Here is a 22196-nt window from a genome sequence, read left to right as displayed (position 1 = left end):
TAAGATTTACGTTAAGGAAGAATTTAAGCTGCAAACGCTACTCCAAAGCAAACCATAACTTACTAAAGCCTGTCTATAGATGATCTTTCCTAAACCACACAAATGCAACATTGATTTTCTTAGGAACTGTGTGCCAGGAGAGTTTAAACTTCAGTAGAAAGAAAAGACTAACAGTAGAAAAAAATGACTACTAGTAGAAAAAAAATGCATGCTGTGTCATTTTACTGAAAGAGTATCATTAATACTACAGCTTAACTGCTCATTCCTAACAAAACAAGCAAAAGGCAGGGGACATCCCTGCAATCACTATGCCTCAAATGATACTCAAATATATGATAGAAGCAATCTAGAAGGCAGTGAGCAAAAACTTCTGCAGGTCTTTCTGAAGCAGAAGTGACACTTTTTCCATAGTTCAGAAAGAGGCTTCTGATCCCCGAAGCTCAATCAGCAGTAATAGTTGCCACTACTTCCGAAGCTACCTGGCTGAAAAATCTGTCCAACCTGCCCCTGCAAAGCACCACTTTGATGATACAGCATCATACTCCTATTCTCCACACACTAACTATGACAGAAAATTAGGTAATCTACACCAGAAATTTATGTCCAATATGCACTGAATGCACTTCACCATTCAACGCCTGGCAACAACACGGCTTCCATGGCAAAGACAGTCTAAGAAAGGTCAGCACACGCCCATAAAACCAGGGACAATTCACCACCAATAACCAAAACCCACACTATTCTTTAATCACAATGCTAAGGGTTTGAATGGTTTACCTGACTATTTTTGCAGTGGCCACTGACAACATCAGATAACACAACAGTTTAAGGTTACGATTTAAGGTTCTAAAGAGTTTGTGAGTCTTGAGAAAATTCAATATGATTTATCTATTATATCCATACTCTATCAGTGGGTAATAAGTAATTTAACTAAACCCCTACTTACTTTCATTGTTAGTCAGACCATAAATACAATTTGGGGGAGGTGATAAATAAGCAGCAGCATTTGCATAACGACTTCACAGTGTGCAATCTACTTCTCATTTACTGGTAAGCAGGAGAAGAAAATTCCCTGGTGTTCACAGGATTTCTATGAAAGCTGGTTTCCATGGAGAGATACCTGACTTTTTTTTAAGCAATAAACAAGCTGTTTATTGCTTTCCATTTCTAAGCATTGAAATGACCTTAAAGAATGAGAAAGGCCAAATCTTATAAAAAATACAAATTATAATTAGCAAGTCAAATGCATTAGGATGGGATGATACAGCTGTCCTAATGGGATTAAGGCTAAAATCAAAATCATGCATGTTTCAGTGTATCTGTTGCAATTCCAGTACAAATTGCTTCAGTGCTTACACTTGCCTGATGTTTTGTTTTATACTGCTCCACTACCACAACTGTAACACATCTGAAAAAACTAAAGGATTAAATCAATCACAGTTCTTCACCAATGTCGAGTAGTTTCAATTTTAAACTACTTCCCTGTGGTATCTCTAAACAAATACTCCTTAGAACATCCATTATTTCATGCCACAGAGCTCTTTAAAAGGGATTTTGAAGAACTCACGATTCAGTGTTTTTTTAAGAAAAGGAGTGTAGGGAAAGAAGGGTAAACACGTAAGATTTATTCAAGGAGGAAAAAAGAGTTTCGCTCAAGGAGGTTTTTGCTGCTAAGAAAACGAGGCCTAGGAAAAACCCAGTGTGGGAGAAAATTCTTTCCCATGAAAGGTACTACCTATTTTTTGCTGTTTTGAGAAGTTAACTCCCCTTTTGCAAGAAGTGGTGACTGTTCTCACACTTGTTAAAGGCCTCTGGGGAGAGAAAGAAACCATAAAGCACAGAGGAGATTATTACTTTGAAGTCATGCGCATGCAAAAGGTGTTGTCATAAAGGCACCTGAATGGGCCTCTCAGGGCTGCTTCTTTTGCCCGCTGCACGATTTTTAGCAGTGTATTTAGGGTTTTGGACTTCAGAATAAACTTGTCCTTAATACCTTAGCCGTGGTTTGGTCATCTGGGTTTACCTGTGTGCATATTGCTTCTTACAAGGAGGATGTCCTCTCAGGTGTAAATTTTCCCTACTTAAATATGCTTAAATAGGGCTGCTAGTTATCTCGATGTCATGAGAAAGACAACAGATATTTTGCAGGTGCTGAACTGTTTTTTCCCCCATAATATACACATTTTCTCATGGATGTTGGAAAAGTCTAAATCTCTTCATAACCTTACAGATTTTCAATGTTTTCAAATTCTAAATATAAGAATATGCTGATAATTGCTCTTCTACCTCAACAATAGTTTCTAGATCTGTGAAAACAAAGCATATGCATACACGTGCACACACAGAGTTAGTTCAAACTCTGAAAATACAAACTAAATGAAACTCCATAGAAAAGCTATATATGTTTAGTTCAACTCTACAGCTTGGGTACATATATATTTCAGTGTCTACTTTAAATTTAGATACTACTTAACAGTTATTCTACAAATATGCTCGTTCAGCATGAATGAGTACACAGAAAGCATACCCCTAAGAGTACAAAGTTTCAGTTATCAAAAACTTTTTCTATTTCCTGAGTGACAAATCATAGCAAAAAAAAAAAAAGTTAAAGCAATTGCTACATGTTCAGTTGAAGCTGCTATTTAACTTTCTACAATAGATTTTATTCAGAAACACAGAGCTTTTACTTTCATAATAATGATATTTATATCACAGTGCTTTTCACACGGGGAGCTCTGACTATTTTAAAAATCTAAGGCACAAAAGAGGCAGAAAGATTTTTTGTCACAGAGGTCAGTGCGAGCTTCAAGGATAGAACTGGTCTTCAGCCTGTGGCCAATTGCCCTACTTACCCCATCATACCACCTCCTCAAGTTAATAATAGCTAATACCATGGATTTACAGACTAATTCTCACAGACACTTCAGTAAAATAAGCAGGTATCAACCCCATTTTACAGAGAAGAAAACATGAAGTGCTAAATTCTTTAGCATTGTATATACCTCGGGCAATCCCATTGTATTGATACCAAACAAATTCAAATAGAGATACACAGCAATTTTAGCAGACAACTCTATTCTGAACTACAGAAATTGAGAGACTTGTCTAAAGACAGAGAGCAAGCACAGCTACAGTTGTGTTATTTGTGAGATTTTACCTTCTCAGATAGCATAACTGAAAATTTGGCTTCTATCAAAGACAAGCATAACTTTAGGAGTTGTAAAGGCACGATAATTCTTTTTTTATCTACATATAATTTTTTAAAACTCCTTAAAAATGAATATTTTTCAATATGAACAAAAATATGTATTAAGGGAACATAACCACAACATTTTCTAAATGCTTCAAATTAATTTTGCTTTAAGGTACATAAACTACCTTGCTGCCTAATAACCAGACACTTGTTCTAGTCTGAAACTTGTTCTTTGAACAGATTTCTTTCCTTTCTTCATTCTTGCAATTCTTTTTTTTTTTTTAATACAAGAGATTCTAGTCTTCCCAAATGTATGCACTGGTAATGTGAATAATTGTACAAAATAAATTACTGAATGGCCCCTAGAAACAACACAGTAACAGATCACAGGGAAATTTTGCAAGTTTCTGGGGACCTTGGGAAATTAAACTTGCATAACTGCTGCAAATGCTTATGTCCTGCTATGTTACAAGAATATTTGACAAAAATTTTAAACAAAATGCTTCATCAGTACAGATAACTGAAAAATATCATACTTTAAAACCAAATCATGATCATTTAAATATTCTTTCATGCACTCAGGTCTGAGCTTCCAGTGTTCTCACTATCCAGTTCTGATAATGCAGACTGTGTGGGGGGGGGAGAATGATTTACGCTTTTTTTATTTCCTAATAAGTCCAAAAAGATCTGGAAGCAATAACTCAGAACAAGATTAGCTCATATTTCCCAGACCAGTTACTTTGCACCATTAATAATCCTGCTCCATTTTAACTCCAAAATGCCCAAACTAATTAAGCTTTGTTGTGCTTGCTGATTTAGAGAGGCACTTGGGAGTAATATGCATGTTAATCAGCTGCCAGACTATATGAATTCTACTTCTCATTACTCTATCTTTATTATTGTTATTTGGAATTGGTTTTCAGTTTTGAGGAAAAACTTCCTCCCCTCAACAGACATTCATGTCTGAGAATACCTACTCTGAGCTATAATACCTATTTGTTTTAGGGATGAGTCCTTCTATAATCACCAATTATTAAAAAGCTTCTTGCTAATAGGGAACAAATAAAGATGTAGGACATCATAATTTCAATTGCCTAGCAACAACTCTTCTGACATCATGTTCTGACAACTGGTTGGAGTATTTTCTAGTAGGAAAGAGTGGCTGAAGCATGAGGACTGTCAGAAATGAGAACAAGCTCTTCCTTTATTGATGCCTAGTGTTGCTTTTCTTAGCATCAGAAGAATTTCCATACAAGTAAAATCCTCATTTTTACTCATAGGAAAGTTAAATCATGGATACAATACATTTTGAATCTTTATTCACTAGAAGCTCAGTTTGGCAAGGTCCAAAGTGAAGAAAAAAACAAATGCAGTTTTAGTCATCCAGGCTTACTTCAATACAGCAAAGCTGGCTTGAAATGTACCAGACTCAAACTGTAAGAGGCTTTCCTCACCTAAGATCAGCAGATTTCTTGAGCCAAGCCTCTTTTATTCTACAGATTTTACTACTGAAAACTCTGGGTCATAAGAAGAAATGCAAAAGCACTGTGTAGACCTTAAAATATGCACATGAGGAGATCCAATGCACTCTCATCTCATACAAAGAAGGTTTGCAAGGAACGCAGGGAAAGAGCTTCCAAGTTCTCTCTTAGACTTCATGACTAAGATTTATTAAGTCTGTTGGCCCGGAGCAACCTCTCTAGTTTCAGTAAAGATTATCTGCTCAACCTATGGTATTTTAGAAAGCACACACTTAGCTCAGAAAAAGAATTTCAAATACTTCTCTTTCATTATCAGAAAGGTACTAGAAGTTTAAATATATGAATAGTATTTATCATGCACTAAAGTTTTGGACTCTCTTTCAGTTTTGGAGGTTGATAATCCAGCATTTCAACAGAAAGGTTGATTTTTTAACTTAGATAGTAAATTGTGGCATGGTCCAGTACACCTTGAAATGCATGTGCAGTTTTATTATTCAATTTGTTAATATATTAAATTTTTTTTAGAAATTCACTCCATTTGTATGTCTTACTTCTAGGTATATGCAAACCAACACATGCTCATACACATGCTTCTTTTTACTACTGTAGAATTAGTACTATTACATAGAGAAGAATTCAAAGAATTATATCAACACCACTCAGACACGAATCCATTTTAAAAACATGTGGCACATTAAAACCTCATTCTCTTCTACTAGAACTCAACTGTTCTCAACAACATCATACTTTGTAAAAAGAAAATTTAAAAGTCACCTTTCAAAAGCTGATTCAGATCCATGGCATCATGCAAGACTTTTCGACTATATCTGCGATCAAAATCAGAATCTAGTGAAAAAAACAGAGATATAAGATTGGATTTTCCAGCCCTGTATGTTTTGCAAATTTTGTGTTGTACTTAAATTCTCAAAATTACCATATAATTCTTGGTTCACATTTTCCTGTCTCTTTACTTTTAGTTTTTTATCATTTGATGCTACAAGTTCAAAAGACTGGATAGGACTGATGTCTGGAGTTGACAAAGGTGTTACGTCAGTCACTGTGTCTTCAGACTCCTCCAAGTCCTCACCAAGCTTTGGTTTTCCTTCTGCTAATTTCATTGCTGACTTGAATTTTTGTTTTGGAGACAAAAGAGCATTTCTACAAACATTCTTCTTTGGGGAAGAACGAGATGAATCTGATAAACAGCTATCAGAATCTGTATCAGAACAATCTGTATCTGAGCTTGAGGATGAGGAGGAGGAGGATGAGGAGGAGGAAGAAGAAGAGGAGGAGTTAATATTAGTATATTTTTTGCTAGCCTTTTTTATGTTGTTTGGTTGCTTAGTTGACTTTGGTCTGACCCTCTGTTTTTTGCCATCATCGCTACTATCTTCTTCATCTGTATAATAATCTTCTTCACCTTCTTTAACTATTTTGGGGATTCCAGCAGGAACGTTCTCCTGTGTTCCTTTATTTGCTGCAGGTGTCGCTCCAGATGCACCTGCATTCTCCGCAACTGGAGAAACTGACAGAGGTGAAGCATCTCCAAGACGATCTGTGCTATTTTCGGGGGACTGATGCTTTTGCAAATCTATCTGCTTTTCTTCACTTTCCTCCTTACCACACTTTGCATCCTTTGAATTAGAAACTAAATCAGTGCCTGCAAGAGCTGCCTTTGTACTTTCTTTCTCTATACATTCACCATTTTCTTCAGCTTTCTTTTTCTCTTCTTCAAAATCACTGTCAAAGAAAGCATGATCCACTTCACCATCTGATATGTCTTCAAAATGGTCCATACTGAAATACGAAGTGCTACCTGCAATCATCAGAAAACATTTCCAAAGGTTAGTGTAAAAACAGATTCAAGGACACTTTTAGTATAATAGTTTTGTTCTTTACTCTTTTAGTTGTAGCAATTTATAATTCTGCAATTAATTGTTATGTTGCTACAGATAATTCCATAATGAGTTCTGTACAGAAATTTAGTGCCACCTTATTGCACACAGCTTATGTTAGACCAAAAAGTTTCGGTTTAAGCCAACAAAACCCATCACAATATCAAAACTATTACTCCTCAGCAAATTAGTCAAATGTGGTTAGAGGCTAAAAAGTCTTAACTATTAAAAACAAGAAATTGAAGTGTCTTATTTTGTCCCTTTAACCTAGAGCCATTTTAAGCTAGAGCCACTAATGAGCTACCATTACTTTGAATTTTATATTAAAAACCTTGTTAGTATATGGTGGTTGCCATCTTGGCTGACACAGCCATTCAAACTGCAGACTTTTAGCAGTTAAAAGTAGGAGCAATTACAATTTACATCAAAAGATCAATGGCTCTGTAGGTTAAATTGTGATAGATGTACGGTGTGTCCGTGTTCATGGTTTAGTTTGGATAAGGAGCCTGCTTTTCTTGACAGTCCTCTGTAACTACAGTAACAAAACTTGTTCTTTCAGATGAATCTAGGCTTTAAAAAGTGTGCTCCAGGCATGAAACCAATGCATTTAAACTAGCAGTCACTCTTCAGTCTGCGGGACCAGATTATGGCTAGACCAAATACATATTATTGTGGCTATCAGGATCTCAGTGCTAACCACTATGCTCCACAAATCTGCTCCTATTGTGTCATATTTGTTGCAGAATTATATGGTGCTCGATCCTATGCATGTGGCAGGCAGATAAGAAAATTTCCACTTATTAGTAGTATATATACAGAGTTAAAATAAAAAAAATCCAAACACCCCACAACCAAACAAAATCAGCCAGTATCAAAGACTAAGGGTCCCATCTTGCCAGTAGCACTATCCTCCTACTCTTTACAATAGATTTTACATAAATTTTGAAGCTGCAATCAATAAATATGTAACATTCTTTAGACCCAAGGAAACCAAACACAAAGACAGTGGAAGCAACTATATAAGGCTGGAGAATCGGCATATTTTACAAGAGGAATGGTCTCCTTTAAACCACACATAATTTGTTGCTATGGCAAACAAAGGTGAAAAAAGAATTTTAATTTCCAAGAAAGGTTCTGGCTAAAAATTACTTCAAAATACAGAATTTTTAAAAGTCTATGTCACTCAGACATCTTGCCCCTTCTCAAATAATACTGTTTTAGAGGAACTAGAAACATGCACCCCAAAAACAAAAAGCACAATATAAACCTTAAAAACAGGTGGTCTAGATCATCCTGTGGTTTTAAGATCCATAAAGCCAAAGAACTGAAAAGAGACTTAACATGGTTACATGTTGTAGCTGAAAACACTATTAAGCAATAGAAGCAGAAGTCAAATTTTGGTACCACAAAACTAACTCTCCAAAGAACTGAGCTCTTCCAAGAGCAACAGAACAAAAGAGTAAAACACCTGGGAACACACACATCCAGCAAGTTAAAGTCTCCCACAAAAACAAGGGCTAGTGATCGTGAAACGTCACCCTGTTGCTTATAGAATACTTCATCTGCCTCTTCATCCTGGCTGGGTGGTCTGTAACAGACTCCCACCAGAATGCCGGCCTTGTTAGCCTTTCCCCCAATTCTTACCCAGAGGCACTCAACCTTTTCATCATTATCCTTGATCTTTATACAGTCAAAACACTCTTAATGTAGAGGGCCACACCACCACTACTCCTTCCTTACATATCCCTTCTGAAGAGCTTATAACCATCCATTGCAGTACTCCGATCATGCAAGTCATCCCACCATGTTTCCATGACAGCGACTTCCTCCTAGCTTTCCTGCTGCACAGTGGCTTTCAGCTCCTCCTGTTTGTTACCCATTCTGTGTGCTTTGGTGTACATGCACTTCAGCTGGGCTATTGATTTCACCCTCCATGTCACTTCTTGTGATACCTGGCTTCAGGTAGCTTGCATAGTCTGCAATGCACACCTATCATGTGAATTCCTGAAAGTTTTCCTAGAGCAGCTTCCTAAAAGGATAATGCATTTTAATAATGCACAACAGAAAAAAAGAAGAAAGACAGTTTAGCAGGCTGGCTATGCCCAAGGAGCAGCAGCAGTATCACCAGTCATTTCACTGCTACATGCATCTTCCACTCTTCTGGCACTAGTCCCTAAGGACTTCAGCCTTCATCTTAATGGGAAACAGACATGCCATGTTGGTCAGTTTCTCTCACTGACAATCATTCACAAACTAAAGTTTCATTAATTCTGTTGTTTCCATTAAAAATAAACAAGAGGAAATAAACAAACAATGTATTTTTGGATCCTATTCCACTCATGCATCTAGAGTGTCTGTAACAGAGCTGGAATTTGCTAAGACACAATACAGAAGCAGCAACTTTGCTGATAAACCATCCTAAATTAATAAATTGGTTCCCTGTACGCTCTCACACCCATTTATATACAACACAGAGTGTAATTTTATTTCTGTGGGAAGTACAGAAGTTACACTGTCAATTTTTAAAATACAGAATCAACAAGCGATACTCTAAAATCCCAAAAAACTTTCATTACAGTCAAATACTTACCATTAAATGCTAATTCGAATGACCACTGTATTTATTTACAAAACAATACAAAACAATTTTGTGGCTTTCTAACACAAAACTCTCTAACACAAGTATGATCAACTCAAATGAGCAGGCTCAACACTCAAGTACAAGTAGTGATCAACTATCTTTTCTTTTAACCATTTCACTTTCATAGTTGAGGAAGAGGATGGTTCATATAGAGCGGAAAGTTGTTTCTTTTTCTGATCTCATAACATGCAAATTTCTAGCATGCAGAACATCACACTCTGAGTTTGTACATTGTGCATCCTCTAAAGGCCCTAATGTTTTCAGAACATTGTTACATTCTAGTATTTAATAAAAGTGGAAAACAAGGCCTTTAACATGCTAGGGCCTGAATCAGAAATGTCTAACGTTACCGTGTATATACAGTGCATGACCACAAAGGCCATAACACAGCACAGCTATAGTACATATAAGATATGTCAATAGTATGTTTCCAGCAACAAAAAGGAACAGATATCATCTCAGGATGTATTAACAAACATATATGTAAAGTATCAGGAGCAATATAATATTGTATTTAGCTCCAATAGGGCACCTTCTGGTTTAGGGTTACTAATTTTGCTTTGTAAGTATAATTGATAATGAAAGAAGTAACCAAGCAGGCAACCTTCTTCCAGCCCAAACAATTAGTGCTTCTGCAGCTGGATCTATCCTTTCAGCTGGAAACTTCTACCTCCTCAGAACAGTGACCCAACCTTTTGATCTCGGAGAGCAGAAAAAAGTGTCTGAGAGCTAAGGTGTTGGAAGGTTAAAGTGTTTTAATTAAAAGATTTGTACTACCAATGGCACATGTTCTATATGACACTCCCAAAACCTCTAATTCTACATACTCATTATTTCCCCTCTGGGGATCCTGCCATCTTAAACCTGCTGACCGCTAAATCGCCTCTTTGTAGGGTGAACTCGGGAGAGGCTGAAAATGCTGGATGAACCACACTCCCCCTCCTTCTCCCTCCTTTCCTCATTTTTGGCTGAGGCTTAAAAAAAACCCAGCAAACAAACAAAAGAGACAAATTTGAAAATGTCTAGAAGAGAGCAATAAAAATGTTAAGATGAGAAAAGTCCTACTTCTGGGGGTTTGTGTAGTTTAAAAGAGCGGAAACAAGGGAAAACACAAGGCTTAAAACCTGTACAGCAGACTAACCAAAAACTTGGGTTTGTTCTCAGATACACTTAACACTCATCAAGATCAGCTAGTGCAGCTGCTTCCAGCCATGTGACAAACCACTCATATCCAGCCCTACCTACCTCCTCTTTAAATAAAGTTTTCGTATTTGCTAGTAAGAAACAACAAAGCATGCAAAGGAGGAAATACAGATCTTGGGAAACTACTTCCCTTGAGGGAAACCCCCCGTGAATGAAACAACCAGCCTCTTCAGTAGTTATTCAGATTTTCCAAGTGGAGAGCACAATATCTGCTACAGCTGTCCTGCACACCATAAGTTCTCCAAACTTCCCCCAATTCCCTCCAATTTCCCCCAATCCAAACCATGATTAGTTCATAACCAATCTACGGAACACAGTCTTGTATATTTTTAACATAAAACCCCTTTGATGAGCTCATGAGAAGAACCTGGGATCTTACAATGTCACATCTTCCAACTATTATTAGCTTCTATTCTTTCATGGTTCACCTGCAACAAAAATCTGGCTCTGTCCAATTACAGGTAACCATGTTGCTGCTGATTAACCACCCAGACATAACTATGTGGAGGTGAATCCCTTTGCTCAGATTACAACCTACATATAAGTATTTACTGATTAATGACAAAACTCTTGTTGCTGGCTCATGAGACAGTAGCAGACTTGTGCCTGAACTAAGTAATCTGAACAGACCACAGAACATTTGTCCCTCACAGAGCAGATCTCACAGGCCCTAATTCAAGCACAGATCAGAACTACCATTGTTTCTAATGCACCTGAAACCACTCATCTGGCTGATTCTCAGCTGACTTTCTAATACCTTTCACTGTCTTTTTCTCTCTCCTAGCTAGAGAAGAGGAAGGAGGGAAGACCTGCTACTTCAAATCTATGGGGTCAGTATAAACAGCCATTGCTGCTCTTTATTCCTCTGCTTTTCTTGGGGGGAGTATGGGGTAGAGGGTCCCATTGTTTGCTTTGTTTTGCTTTCAGTCCTGGTTCTCTCTGCTGGACACAATGGAAGAATTTTCCCCTGTATGCTCTGATATACAGTTTAGTAACTCCCAAACCCATGACAGATTAGCCCTCAGAACAGCAGTTCTGTCCCAAACAGAGGTAGGCTCACTGGAGATGCTCCAAAGTACTCTTGAGTCCTTTCAAAAGAATTGCAACAGAAAGTCCTGAGTCTCCTGGCTATTTCAAGTAAGAGTTCACTTCAGCCAATGGACACTAGAGGATCCTGGAACACAGTCAATTGACATCACTGGTTAGAGCAAATGAAAGCACAAGACCACCAAAGAGCCCTAGATGACTGCAGGGCAAAGGCTTTTAAGTGAATGTACAGAGTGGAGGAGGAGGGGAGGGAGAATAGAGGAAAAAAAAAAAACAGAGGGGGAAAAAAAGGAAAAAGAAAAAAGTTCCTCTTGAGCCAAAAATAAGCCATTCCCCTACTGTGAAAAGCTGAAACACATTACACAGAGAGGCATGCATCTGTAGCTCCAGGATTTCAGTCATACAAACACACTAAATATTTGTTCTTCGGGTTCTTCAGCAAAGGTCACCTTGTGACCTCTTGAGCAGAAAGGCTGGGCCAGAGAATACTGAGGTTAAATCATGGGAGTGATGATGCCCATCAGACCTGTCTAAACAGACCATAGCTACTCACTCACTGCTGAGAACCCCCAAAAATGACTGGCAAAGCCTCTAAACCCAGGGGGAAAAGAAGTAGCATACAATCAAAACAAAAAATAAAGACAATGAGTCTGTTCGTTGACAAGAGTATAGCAGCTTCTGGAGGATTTCCTTCATAAGGCCCTCCATCTCTACAAGCATAAGTGACACTACCCACATCAAAGTCTCATGGGCCTGCTGCCATACACAGTTTCTCACCACCTGGAAGAGTCCCACCTCTAGCTACCTCAGACACTTAGAGGCAAGATGCTAAGGGGAAACCAGTCACTAGCATTCACCTTTCCCAAAAGTGACCCATAGCCACAGTTTTCCGACAACATAGAACAGGTATGAAAAGCCAAGAAAAGGACAGACTGTACTACCAGATACTGAGGGTGAAGAGCAAAGTAAAAGGCAGCTTAATTTTCCCACTCCTGCTATACTTGCACATATCTATGAGGAGTATTTTTGCCCAATATCAAGATTTAAATCTTGGGACAAGATGTATCCAACCAGACTATCCACAGTCTGGCAGAGTAGTCCACAACTGCATGCAAGAAAAAGGAAAACAATTCCTCTTATTAAAGTAAAACTTCAACATATCTGCCACATAAAGGCTGGAGTTACATTTGCCATCATACCGGTGCATCGCTCATGGGACTACCTGCAAGTGCTTTCCTTAAGACCCAAGCATACCACTCAAACATCAGATCCCTCAGGAGTCACTAAGGCTGTTGTTGCAGTTGTTGGGAGTCAGGTATTTGAAACTACACAGAGCCATAAATCCTCTCTTTCACCACAGTTCAAAAGCAAATGAGAAACAACAATTCTTTCACCAATATCTGTATGGTAATTTTCTCCCAGTCTCACCTTGTAAGTACTAGTTGTGACCAGTCCGTGCTTCCGCCTCATTCACTGCACGCAGTAGAGGTATGGCCCAGAAACGTTTAGAATCTACAGATGTCCATCTGCTACTGTTGGGAAGCCAGACCTCAAAAATAAACCCGTAATACAGTTCAAGAGCATTGAAACTTCTATCCAAGAGCTGACTATCTACACTGTTCACGTGCCACCTACTTTAGGATTTTTCTGGATTTGTCTCTGAGCCAGCCCTGAAATAGACGGCAGGACCACAAAGGAAGCAAGTACACCACTTTGCAAACTATTGATGGAGTCCAGCAGCAGATAAATCAAAGATACTTCAGAATATCAGGCCATCCCTACCAAGTGGCACAACACCTGAACTGTCTCCCACAACAGAGATGCTCGCTGAACCAGAAGTGTTTTCATGCTTCTAATGTTACAGATTCAGTATGCTTATTGACCTGACTACACAAATAGGCGTCATCAGCATTTCCTTCAATGTTTTGCATAGATGTGCTTCCACACACATCAAACAGACCTGAGTTTCTGGAAGGATTTCCTTCATAAGGCCCTCCATCACAAGATGTGTCTATTATCACAGTTTTAAACACAGTTTTACAGATGTAACAATTACATTCTCCTCAGCCACTGAAAAATAAGATGCAATTCTCAATTTTCAGTGGGAGGAACAAGCACTGTCTGGTACAGATGGGCAGGGGGAAGTATAGAAATTCAGTCACTAAATCAGTATACAAAGAGAAGCTTCAACAAATATCACTTAGGAAGAGTCTAAATATATTTGTTTCCTCAAAATGTGTGTATGGGGCAAATGAGGTAAAAGGCTCTTGAGATAATCTCTTGCATTATATTTTTGTGACTTACTTGTTTCTTCAGATGAGAAGATATCAAGTATGGAAAAGCAGATAAGATGCTCAAACACAGGGCTCCATTAAATTCAACATAATAAAAGTTTCCTGGAGTTCCAGTGTTATTACAATGCAATACTTTAAGAATGACAAATACTCACAGCTGAATTGTGACTTAAACATTCCTTGACATCGTTGGGTGGAAAAAAACTTAGTCAACGAACATAGGTTAGGTTTTAGACCATTACTGTCACCAGTCTTAGCCAAACATAACACCAAGAAGCAAAGAATGAAATAGCTTTAAGAAACAGCTATGGTGAAATCAATAAGGTACAGCCATCACAGTAAGTTTACCGATCTCCCAAAAATTTAGGGAGATAGCTAGGTTCATCTAGGATCCAGCTGACTTTCAGACTCTTACATCAAAGCTTCAGGTACAATATTATGTCATTCAAAAGTAACTTCTCTGAAGAATTTAACTTTGTGGAACTTTGTTCTCTCTCCACTGACAACTCCAGCAATCACTTTCTATCCGACAAAGAGAGATTAACTATTTTTTCACAGAGGCAAAAATGTGCATAATGCACTCTATGCTCTATATTGAGCACCTCACAACAGACAAAAGCAGGGATACAAAATAAATTTAGCACTGCTATTTCTGTTACATTCATTCCATCCCACATTGTTGTCCTGGTGTTTTTATGAATGTTGCATAAGAATTTTAACCACACAATTTTTAAATATATACATGTCCAAATGCAAACACTAGACACTTTTTAAATATATATTTTATAGTAAGAATGAACGAGCATAAGTATTTGCATACTATAATTATATTAGTTTCTGAAAAATTGTTCAGCACAACTGTAAACAAAAAACTTCAGCCAAGCATAAAGGTTACATGATTTTAAATTACATTGTGCCATTATACATTTTAAAATGCCAATTTCCATAACATGCCGTGAAAACTCCAGAAAAAAAACCGGAGTTTGACAAACACAACATACACTCCATTGTGTTGTACCATCTCGCTGAGTCGCTTTCAAATGTCTTCGGTACTCTGCTCTGCTGCAGCGGCCCAGGTTTCACAGTTACCTCTTTAGTGATTTCCATACAAATCCACAGGGGCCGAGAGATTTGGTGGCTGGTTATTTTTCCAAACTACAGTCCCACCTGGGGAACTGTTAGTGCAGAACTCTGCAGGGTAGGGGGAGTTAAAAGACTCGTCCTGAGGAAAGTGGGGAGAAGTGACTCTTTCGATGATTTAACAAGCTCGAGGCGAGCTGTTTACAATGACCACTTCAGTTGACTTAAATACCAGTAATTAAACCCAACCAAAGCACTCCACCATTTCAGCATCACTGCAACGTGTCCCTTCCAGTTCGGTAACTTTAAGGATGGCGCGCACGACACTGTAACTCACTACCAAAGCCGACGGCTACGACACCAACGAGGGCCGGTGCCTCACAAGAGAATCTCTCACCTCTTTTCCAATTCCCTCCGAGGAGCAAAGAGGGCAGGCATGGCATTGATGTGGGGCGTACCACACGTCTCAGGGTGGCATGACCAACTCTGGCAGCTCAACGCCAGCCCCAGCCCTGCAAAGACAGAGCGCACGACGCGCTCGGGGACACCTACGTGCGCATCACTCAGGCAGGGGCCCGAGTGGAAAGACGGCAAGTTAAAAGTAGATAGATATATACTGGTTTAAAATAATACATATGTACACACGAACAACACGTCTCCCACCTTGTTTCGGGAAAAAATTGCCGCAGACGGGGGAGGAACACGCCCGTCGTCCCCAACCGCCCCCAACCGCCCTCCTGGCACCTTCCGTGGGGAGGAGGCACCACAGGCCCCACCGCCAGGCCAGCAGCTCCCGGCAAGAAACAGCAGCAGTAGCAGCCGCCGCCGTCTCCCCCCTCGCCCTTCCCTTCCCCCGGCCTTGTTGTGGTAACCGCGCAGGCAGCCGGGCGGATACTCACAGGCACGGGAGGAGAAAGAGAGGGGAGGAGGGAAGCCGGAGCTGCGCAGCACTGCCACCGCCGCCTCGCTCCCGCTCGGCTCCTGCGCAGCCCCGCCCGCCGGGCGGGGACAGGCGGTGCCTGAGCGAGGCGGGGAGGGAGCGGGGAGCCGGGACTTTCTGGTGGGAGGTGCCCGAGGCAGGGGCTGTCCCACAAAATCACAGAAACAGTTTGGTTGGAATAAAGCTCTGAGATCATCGAGTCCAACCTGTGACCGAGCACCACCTTGTCAACTAGCCCATGGAACTAAGTGCCACGTGCAGTCTTTTCTTAAACACCTCCAGGGACGGTGACTCCACTGCCTCCCTGGGCAGCCCATTTCAATGTCTAATCACTCTTTCTGTGAAGAAATTCTTCCTAATGTCCAGCCTAAACCTCCCGTGGCACAACTTAAGACTATGCCCTCTCATCTTGTCACTGGTTGCTTGGGAGAAGAGGCCAATCCCCACCTGCCTACAACCTCCCTTCAGGTAGTTACAGAGAGCGATAAGGTCTCCCTGAACCTCCTTCTCTCCAGGCTAAACAACTCCTTCAGCTGCTCCTCATAAGACTTGTGCTCCAGATCCTTCATCAGCTTTGTTTCCCTGGACTTGCTTTGTTTCTCTGGACTTTCTCCAGCACCTCAATCTCCTTCCTGAATTGAAAGGTCCAGAAATGCACACAGTATTTGAGGTGTGATCTCACCAGTGTCAAATACAGAAGAATCACTTCCCTAGTCCCTCTGGCCACACTATTTCTGATACAGACACCAGTCCCTTCCCGTCCTTCTCAGCTTTGCGGGAATGGGGCAAAGAGCTGGGACTCTTGCTGAGGCCATGGGGCCACAGGCTGAGGTGATTGTGCCCCAAATTGAGGTGATGGTCCCCGGGTTGTGGTGGTGTGGCTTCAGGCTGAAGTGATGGGTCCACAGGTTGAGGTAACAGTGCCTCAGGTTGACATGGTGTTGCTCCTGGTTGAGGTGATGGATCTTCTTGCTGAGGTGATTGTGCCTCAAGCTGAGGCCATGGGGCTCTGTGTTGAGACAATGGTATGCTGGGCAGAAGTAATGGGGCCCTGAGGTGATAGTGCTCCTTGTTGAGGTGATTGCCCCTATATTGAGGCAATGGGGCCAGCCCCAAGCAGAGCTGATAATGTCCCTGGTTGAGATGATTGCCCACAGAGTGTGGTAACGGGGCTGCAGGTTGAGGTGACAGATATGGTGCCCAAGGTTAAGGCAATGAGGCCCCATGCTGAGATGACAGTTTTCCATATTGGGGTGACAGTGCCCCATATTGAGGTGATGCTGCTCCAGATTGGATGATGGTGCCCCAGGTTGGGATGATGGCACTCCTGGTTGATGTGGTGGCAGCCTATATGGAGGGGATGGTGACCCAGGCTGAGGGGGTGGTTCCCCAGGCTAAGGTTAGCCACCCTAAGGTGATGGTGCCCCATGTTAAGACAACAGGACCACAGGTTGAGGTGATGGGGCCCTACATTATAGTGCCAGGGCTGCAGCACTGGGCAATGTATCCTGAGGAAATGGAGAGGGGAAACTAATCTGAAGGGCTTCTAGGGATATCTGATCCAAATATTTGTGGTTGGATCTGGACCTTTCCCCAAGTGAACCTGATCTCAGCATCCTTGAATTTCAGTATAATTGTTTTAGAAACATGGATAGAACCTTCAGGCAGTTTCTTTACTTCTACTGCTGACTAGGTAAGTGGTAATTACCTACTAGTGATCTGCCACTGGGAAGTAGAAGTGTCCTATGTAAGCATGGGAATGGTTCCAGCTCTATCAAAGGGCTCAGTTGCAATAGCAGACCTTGGCATTTCTTTAATGACAGCAATGTCACTTTTTAACAAAGTGGGAAAGAATTCTGTGAAAAGAAAGATTTCCAGATTATTGATCCACATATTCAAAACTCAAAATTCAACTTTACTTTGGCCCCTTTGTTCATCATGAAATAGATTCAATGACACAATCACGTTTTTTGCTGAGCATACTAAATTTTGAGTTAAATCAGGGCTGTGCAGGCAAGTCAACTGTTATGCATATTGCCCTATTTCACTTGGCACATGAACACACACACACACAGAGGCACATATGTATGTGTGTATATACACACACATATTTCCTGCCTGCAAATATTCAAAATACAATACCACTGTCTTGAAAAGGTGTAGCAAGAAATAAAATCAGTTAATACTAATGTAACTCACATATTTTGTATATTTAAGATACTGAGAAGTATAACATACCATCTCCATTTCTCTTTCTCTGTTAGCTAGGATTCCTATGATTGCTTCTAACAGTGTTAGTTATCCAGGTTTACCTGGTTTACCACCAGGTTTAAAAGTTCATGAGCCATTGTAGGTTTTGTACCCAGAATCTTAGAAATTTCTATAAACTATTAATATGACTGTAACTGCAATGCAGCACCACAGCAGTTATTAAAAAAGCATGTAATTCATTCAAAGTTGTAAGTATGCAAAAAATATAAACCAAGTATGCACTTTATGCACCTTTTTTGCCTATAATGTAAATTTCCATTTAAATTGAGAAGTAGTAATTTGCTAACGTTTATAGCAATGGGATCTGAGCCAGAAAGGCTCACAAAACAGAAAGTAAATGTGAAAAAGTCTATAAGAAAGTAGTCATTTAAAGCTTGCCCAAACATTTTAAAGGTGCAAATTTATTGAAGTGTAAAGTTTGCAGTATTGTGAAGGTGCAAGTCGAAAAATCGTCACTAAAGGTAGCTGTAAAACTGGGTTCAAATTAGTGGGGCTTTGTCTAGGGTATGTTATAAAGAGAAATTATACTCCTGGTTCAGAGGAAAAAGGTTAAGATGCTGACTCTTCCCCCAAACCAGACATAATTTCCATTTTAAAACAAGATTATAATTGTCTTATCTTTGTAGGAAAGATGTTTCCTCTAATGCTTGAATAAGGTAGAGTTTGAATCTCTTTTCTCATAAATTAGTTCCATGACTGGTTAAATAGTTACAGAAAGACAATATAATAACGCCTAGTTCAGAAAATTGACCTCTGAAGTCCTTCTGTCTTGCATAGAAAAGTAATTTTTAAAGTACAAAAGGGGAAGTTCAAATAACACAGAGGTAAACTTGAAAATTTCCATTAACTTCAGTGGAGCTAGGATGTCATCTAAAATATTAGGAATTGTAGCTCAGGTTGAAAAGTCATAGAATCTTATTAAAAACTAAAAGAAAAAGAACCAAATCTTCTTCCAGGTCTATGGATACACACTTGAATTGATTTAGACATATCTAATTCAGGGTATGATGTGTAAATCCTAGCTAAAATTGGTGGGATTACTCACTCAGACAAGAACTGGTTTTGTGCATAAGCACTGCAGGGCTAAACAGTAATTGCAGGTAGGTTTGGTTTTTTTTTATTTTCCTCTCCACTTCTGAGAATTAATACTGTAATAAGAAAATAATCTCTGTTTACACAGGACTAACAACATTACATGCTCTGCTTCAGGTTAATTTTAAAATTCAATTCCCTTAAGTAGCTTTGACAGAGGCCCTGGCAGTTTCCTGAATGCATTTGCAGTAGAAGGTCTCTGTCTGGTTCCTTGTGTGGATCTTTATTAACATCCCAGAATAGACCTTGAACTCAGTCCAAAGCCCTGTATATTCTGAAATCTTTGATGGATAAAGTGTGTGCTGGGAGATGGATCTTTGCTTTCTGTTGTCTACCTGATGAGAATAAAATAATGTTATAGGAAACCTTCTGGCATGTTGGACCTTATCCAAAAGCTTTCAGATTCTGCAAGAATCTCTCTGTCAGTCTTAATGATCAGATGTATTGCAAGAACCCTGATCCCAAAGCTCTTCAGTGAAGCATCAGGATGTTTTGCCACAAGGTAATTCGCCTGGGAAGGGACTGCCATTGCAGTAGTACTTTCACTATTAGGCTATGATGATTTTCACCTTCAACCACATTAGAGACATTACTTAAATAATCAATTTTGGACACTGTGAATTGTCTGAGCTAGTATTTAAAAGGATTTTGTGCAATTTAATATCCACTAAATAGAACAAACTGTAATAAAATGGTATTTAAGTTACTGTAAGGACTTTGGGTCAAAGTAAGGAGAAGTGTATCTTTTGATCAGCAACCAAGAGGGGAGCTAAAATCCCTTCATAACTACTTCGGGATTTTGAGAGGAAATACATTGCTATACAAATCTCTATTACACACAAGCAGGTATATATGGAGACAATTTTGCTTTGAGCCAGACCAGACCATCACACATTGGTTAGTTAGGTGAGTTAAGTTAGAACTAGCTTAGAAAATACTGTGATAGAGTAAAACATTAGTTGTAACTCAGAATTCTGACTAGCTGCATGCCTCTTGTGTGCCCATTTCCATTACTGTTCTGCACCATGAGCTGATACCCAACTTCCCTGTTACAAGTTCCATGCTTGGGCTGTAACTGAGCCTTTTGGACATCTGCACTACTCATGCTCAGCGCCCTTGGCTTGCTGAGCATCGTAGAAGCACAGGGAAGTTTGGAGTCTGGTGTTATAAACAGGGCTAGTTGCTCTCTTGAAGTTATACAGAAATGTAACCATTCCCAAGATCAGAGCCTTGATATTAGTTTCTTTTCTTCATCAGGCTAGCATCGTTCATTTGACAGAAGCAACTTTTTTACAGAGCGTAAATAAATCTACTCCAACCTCTGCAACAATAGCTGTGTTTAAAAGGTAAGATTCAGGACTATTTTGCACTTCACAAGTGACAGAGCAGTGGCAATCTGAAAAATGCTTACCGGAACATTTTTAACTGCAAACACTTCTACAGAGTTTACAGGTACCTGCTCTTAAAATAAAGCCCATGAGTAAATGCTTGTAAATCCTCCTTTGCACAGTCTAGCTTCTGTAAGGAAAGCATTGCCTTTTACTCCTCCTCTGAACAGATCAAGGCCTCCCACTTGGGCTGTGGTTGGTGGCTGCTATGAACCTGTGAATTCAAAGGAGCTGTAACTGTGCCGTGCCTATGGCAAGGTGCACACATGTCCTGAGCACAGCTGAAACACAGCAAGGCTTATGCTGTTCCTGGAATTTGTTCTCAGAATCTGCCACAAGCACCTGTAAAACGTCAGACCAGCAGAAGGAGCATGGTGACAGGCTTCCGTTGGGGTAGTGGGGCTGGGTTTTGCAGAATCACTGTTGTACCATTTGATCGCTGTTCTATCAGTTTTTTATTTCTGAAATCCCATTATATATGGTCTCCTTTGGCTGATGAGAGGAGTGCAGGCAGAGCGGTGTGTACTGCGCTCACTCAGGAGAGGGTCTGGACCTCAGCGGCGTCCCAGGTCACGGCTTTGTCATGAGCTCTGGCCAGACCTCGGTGCTGCGGTCTGATCACTCAGGCCCCTCTGGGCCGAGCCGCCTCCTGTGTGCCGCAGCCCCCGCGGCCGAGAGGCGCCCGGCAGCATTCCATGGGGCCCAGCTCCACATCGCAGCCGGCGTGGGTCCCCGCGGGAAGGCACTCACGCTCCTAGGTTCGTCCGACCGTTCCCGTTTCCTGGGCTGTGCGTGGGGCCGCCTCCAGCCCCAGCACGGCGGAGCCCCACAGGACACACCACGAGACGCAGCAGAGCATCCAAACCCGGCCGCGGGGGGGTGCGGCGAGCGCACATGTGCTCGGCCCGCCCGCCCGGTAGGCACCGCCCTCGCCCCCGCCCCCTCGCCCCCGCCCCCTCGCCGGCCGGACTCGGAGCGCCGCGGCGAGGCCTCCCGGGCTGCTGCCACGGACATCGGCTCCCGCCGCCCAGCGCCGGGCAGCGCTGCCGCCAGGAAGCGGCCCGGCCGCCGCGCACCCGCCTGCGGCCGGGCATGAGCTCCGGCTCCCCCGGCGGCCGCAGCGGTGCCAGTGGCGGCGGCGGCGGGCGGCGGAGGAGGCGGCGGCGGCGGAGGAGAGTGGGGGCCCGGGGAGCGGCGACCTTCGCAGGGGGCTGCCGCGGCGGGAGATGCGCTTGCTCCCAGCGGCGCCAGGAGCAGCATGTTCCCCGGTGCCGACAGCGCTAGCAGCACGGCCGGGCAGCCCGAGGCGGCGGGGACTACCGCCCCCGGCCCGCTGGGCTCGCATGGCCCCAGCGGCGAGGCGCGCCGCCGCAGCGCCCCGGCGGCCGCCGCTGTGGCCGGCGGCGGCGAGGAGGAGGCGGCGGAAGACGAGGAGGACGAGGATCCCGGCTCGTCCCGCTTCTTGCTGGCGGCGGGGCTGGGACTGCTGGCCGTGTCTGTCGTCCACCTGGGACAGGAACGGGCCGAGGCGGCGGGCGGCGGGCCGCCGTGCCTGGCGCTGCTGCTGCTCCGCCTCGCCCTCTACGCGGGCTGCGCCGCCGCGGCCGCCGCGCTGGGCACCCTGATCGTCCTGATGTGCCGCGGCCGCCGCCGCCTGCCGCCGCCGGACTT

At 41.9% G+C, this 22196-nt stretch overlaps 1 protein-coding gene across 3 annotated transcripts in view; it reads right to left on the bottom strand.

The window, feature by feature from the left end:
- Positions 1-15833, bottom strand: part of CFAP97 (cilia and flagella associated protein 97) — a 30253-nt gene extending 14420 nt beyond the window's left edge. Inside the window, exons 1-3 of one of the 3 annotated variants that reach the window (XM_027676609.1) lie at positions 15734-15833; positions 5609-6490; positions 5449-5520 (exon numbers count right to left, since the gene is read on the bottom strand). In XM_027676609.1, coding sequence (XP_027532410.1) covers positions 5449-5520; positions 5609-6470 — 934 coding nt within the window. In that variant the 5' untranslated portion in view covers positions 6471-6490; positions 15734-15833. Of the gene's footprint in view, positions 1-5448; positions 5521-5608; positions 6491-15231; positions 15383-15497; positions 15607-15733 lie in introns of those variants that run through there. The other 2 variants (XM_027676608.1, XM_027676607.1) reach the window with 2 other exon arrangements.
- Between the last annotated feature and the right edge of the window lie 6363 nt (positions 15834-22196).

The sequence above is a fragment of the Neopelma chrysocephalum genome, unplaced genomic scaffold (assembly GCF_003984885.1).
Source record: "Neopelma chrysocephalum unplaced genomic scaffold, ASM398488v2 Primary Assembly neopelma1_42, whole genome shotgun sequence".
Classification (NCBI taxonomy): domain Eukaryota; kingdom Metazoa; phylum Chordata; class Aves; order Passeriformes; family Pipridae; genus Neopelma; species Neopelma chrysocephalum.
Note: the sequence above shows the minus strand (reverse complement) of the source record. Positions and strands in the feature narration are given on the sequence as shown.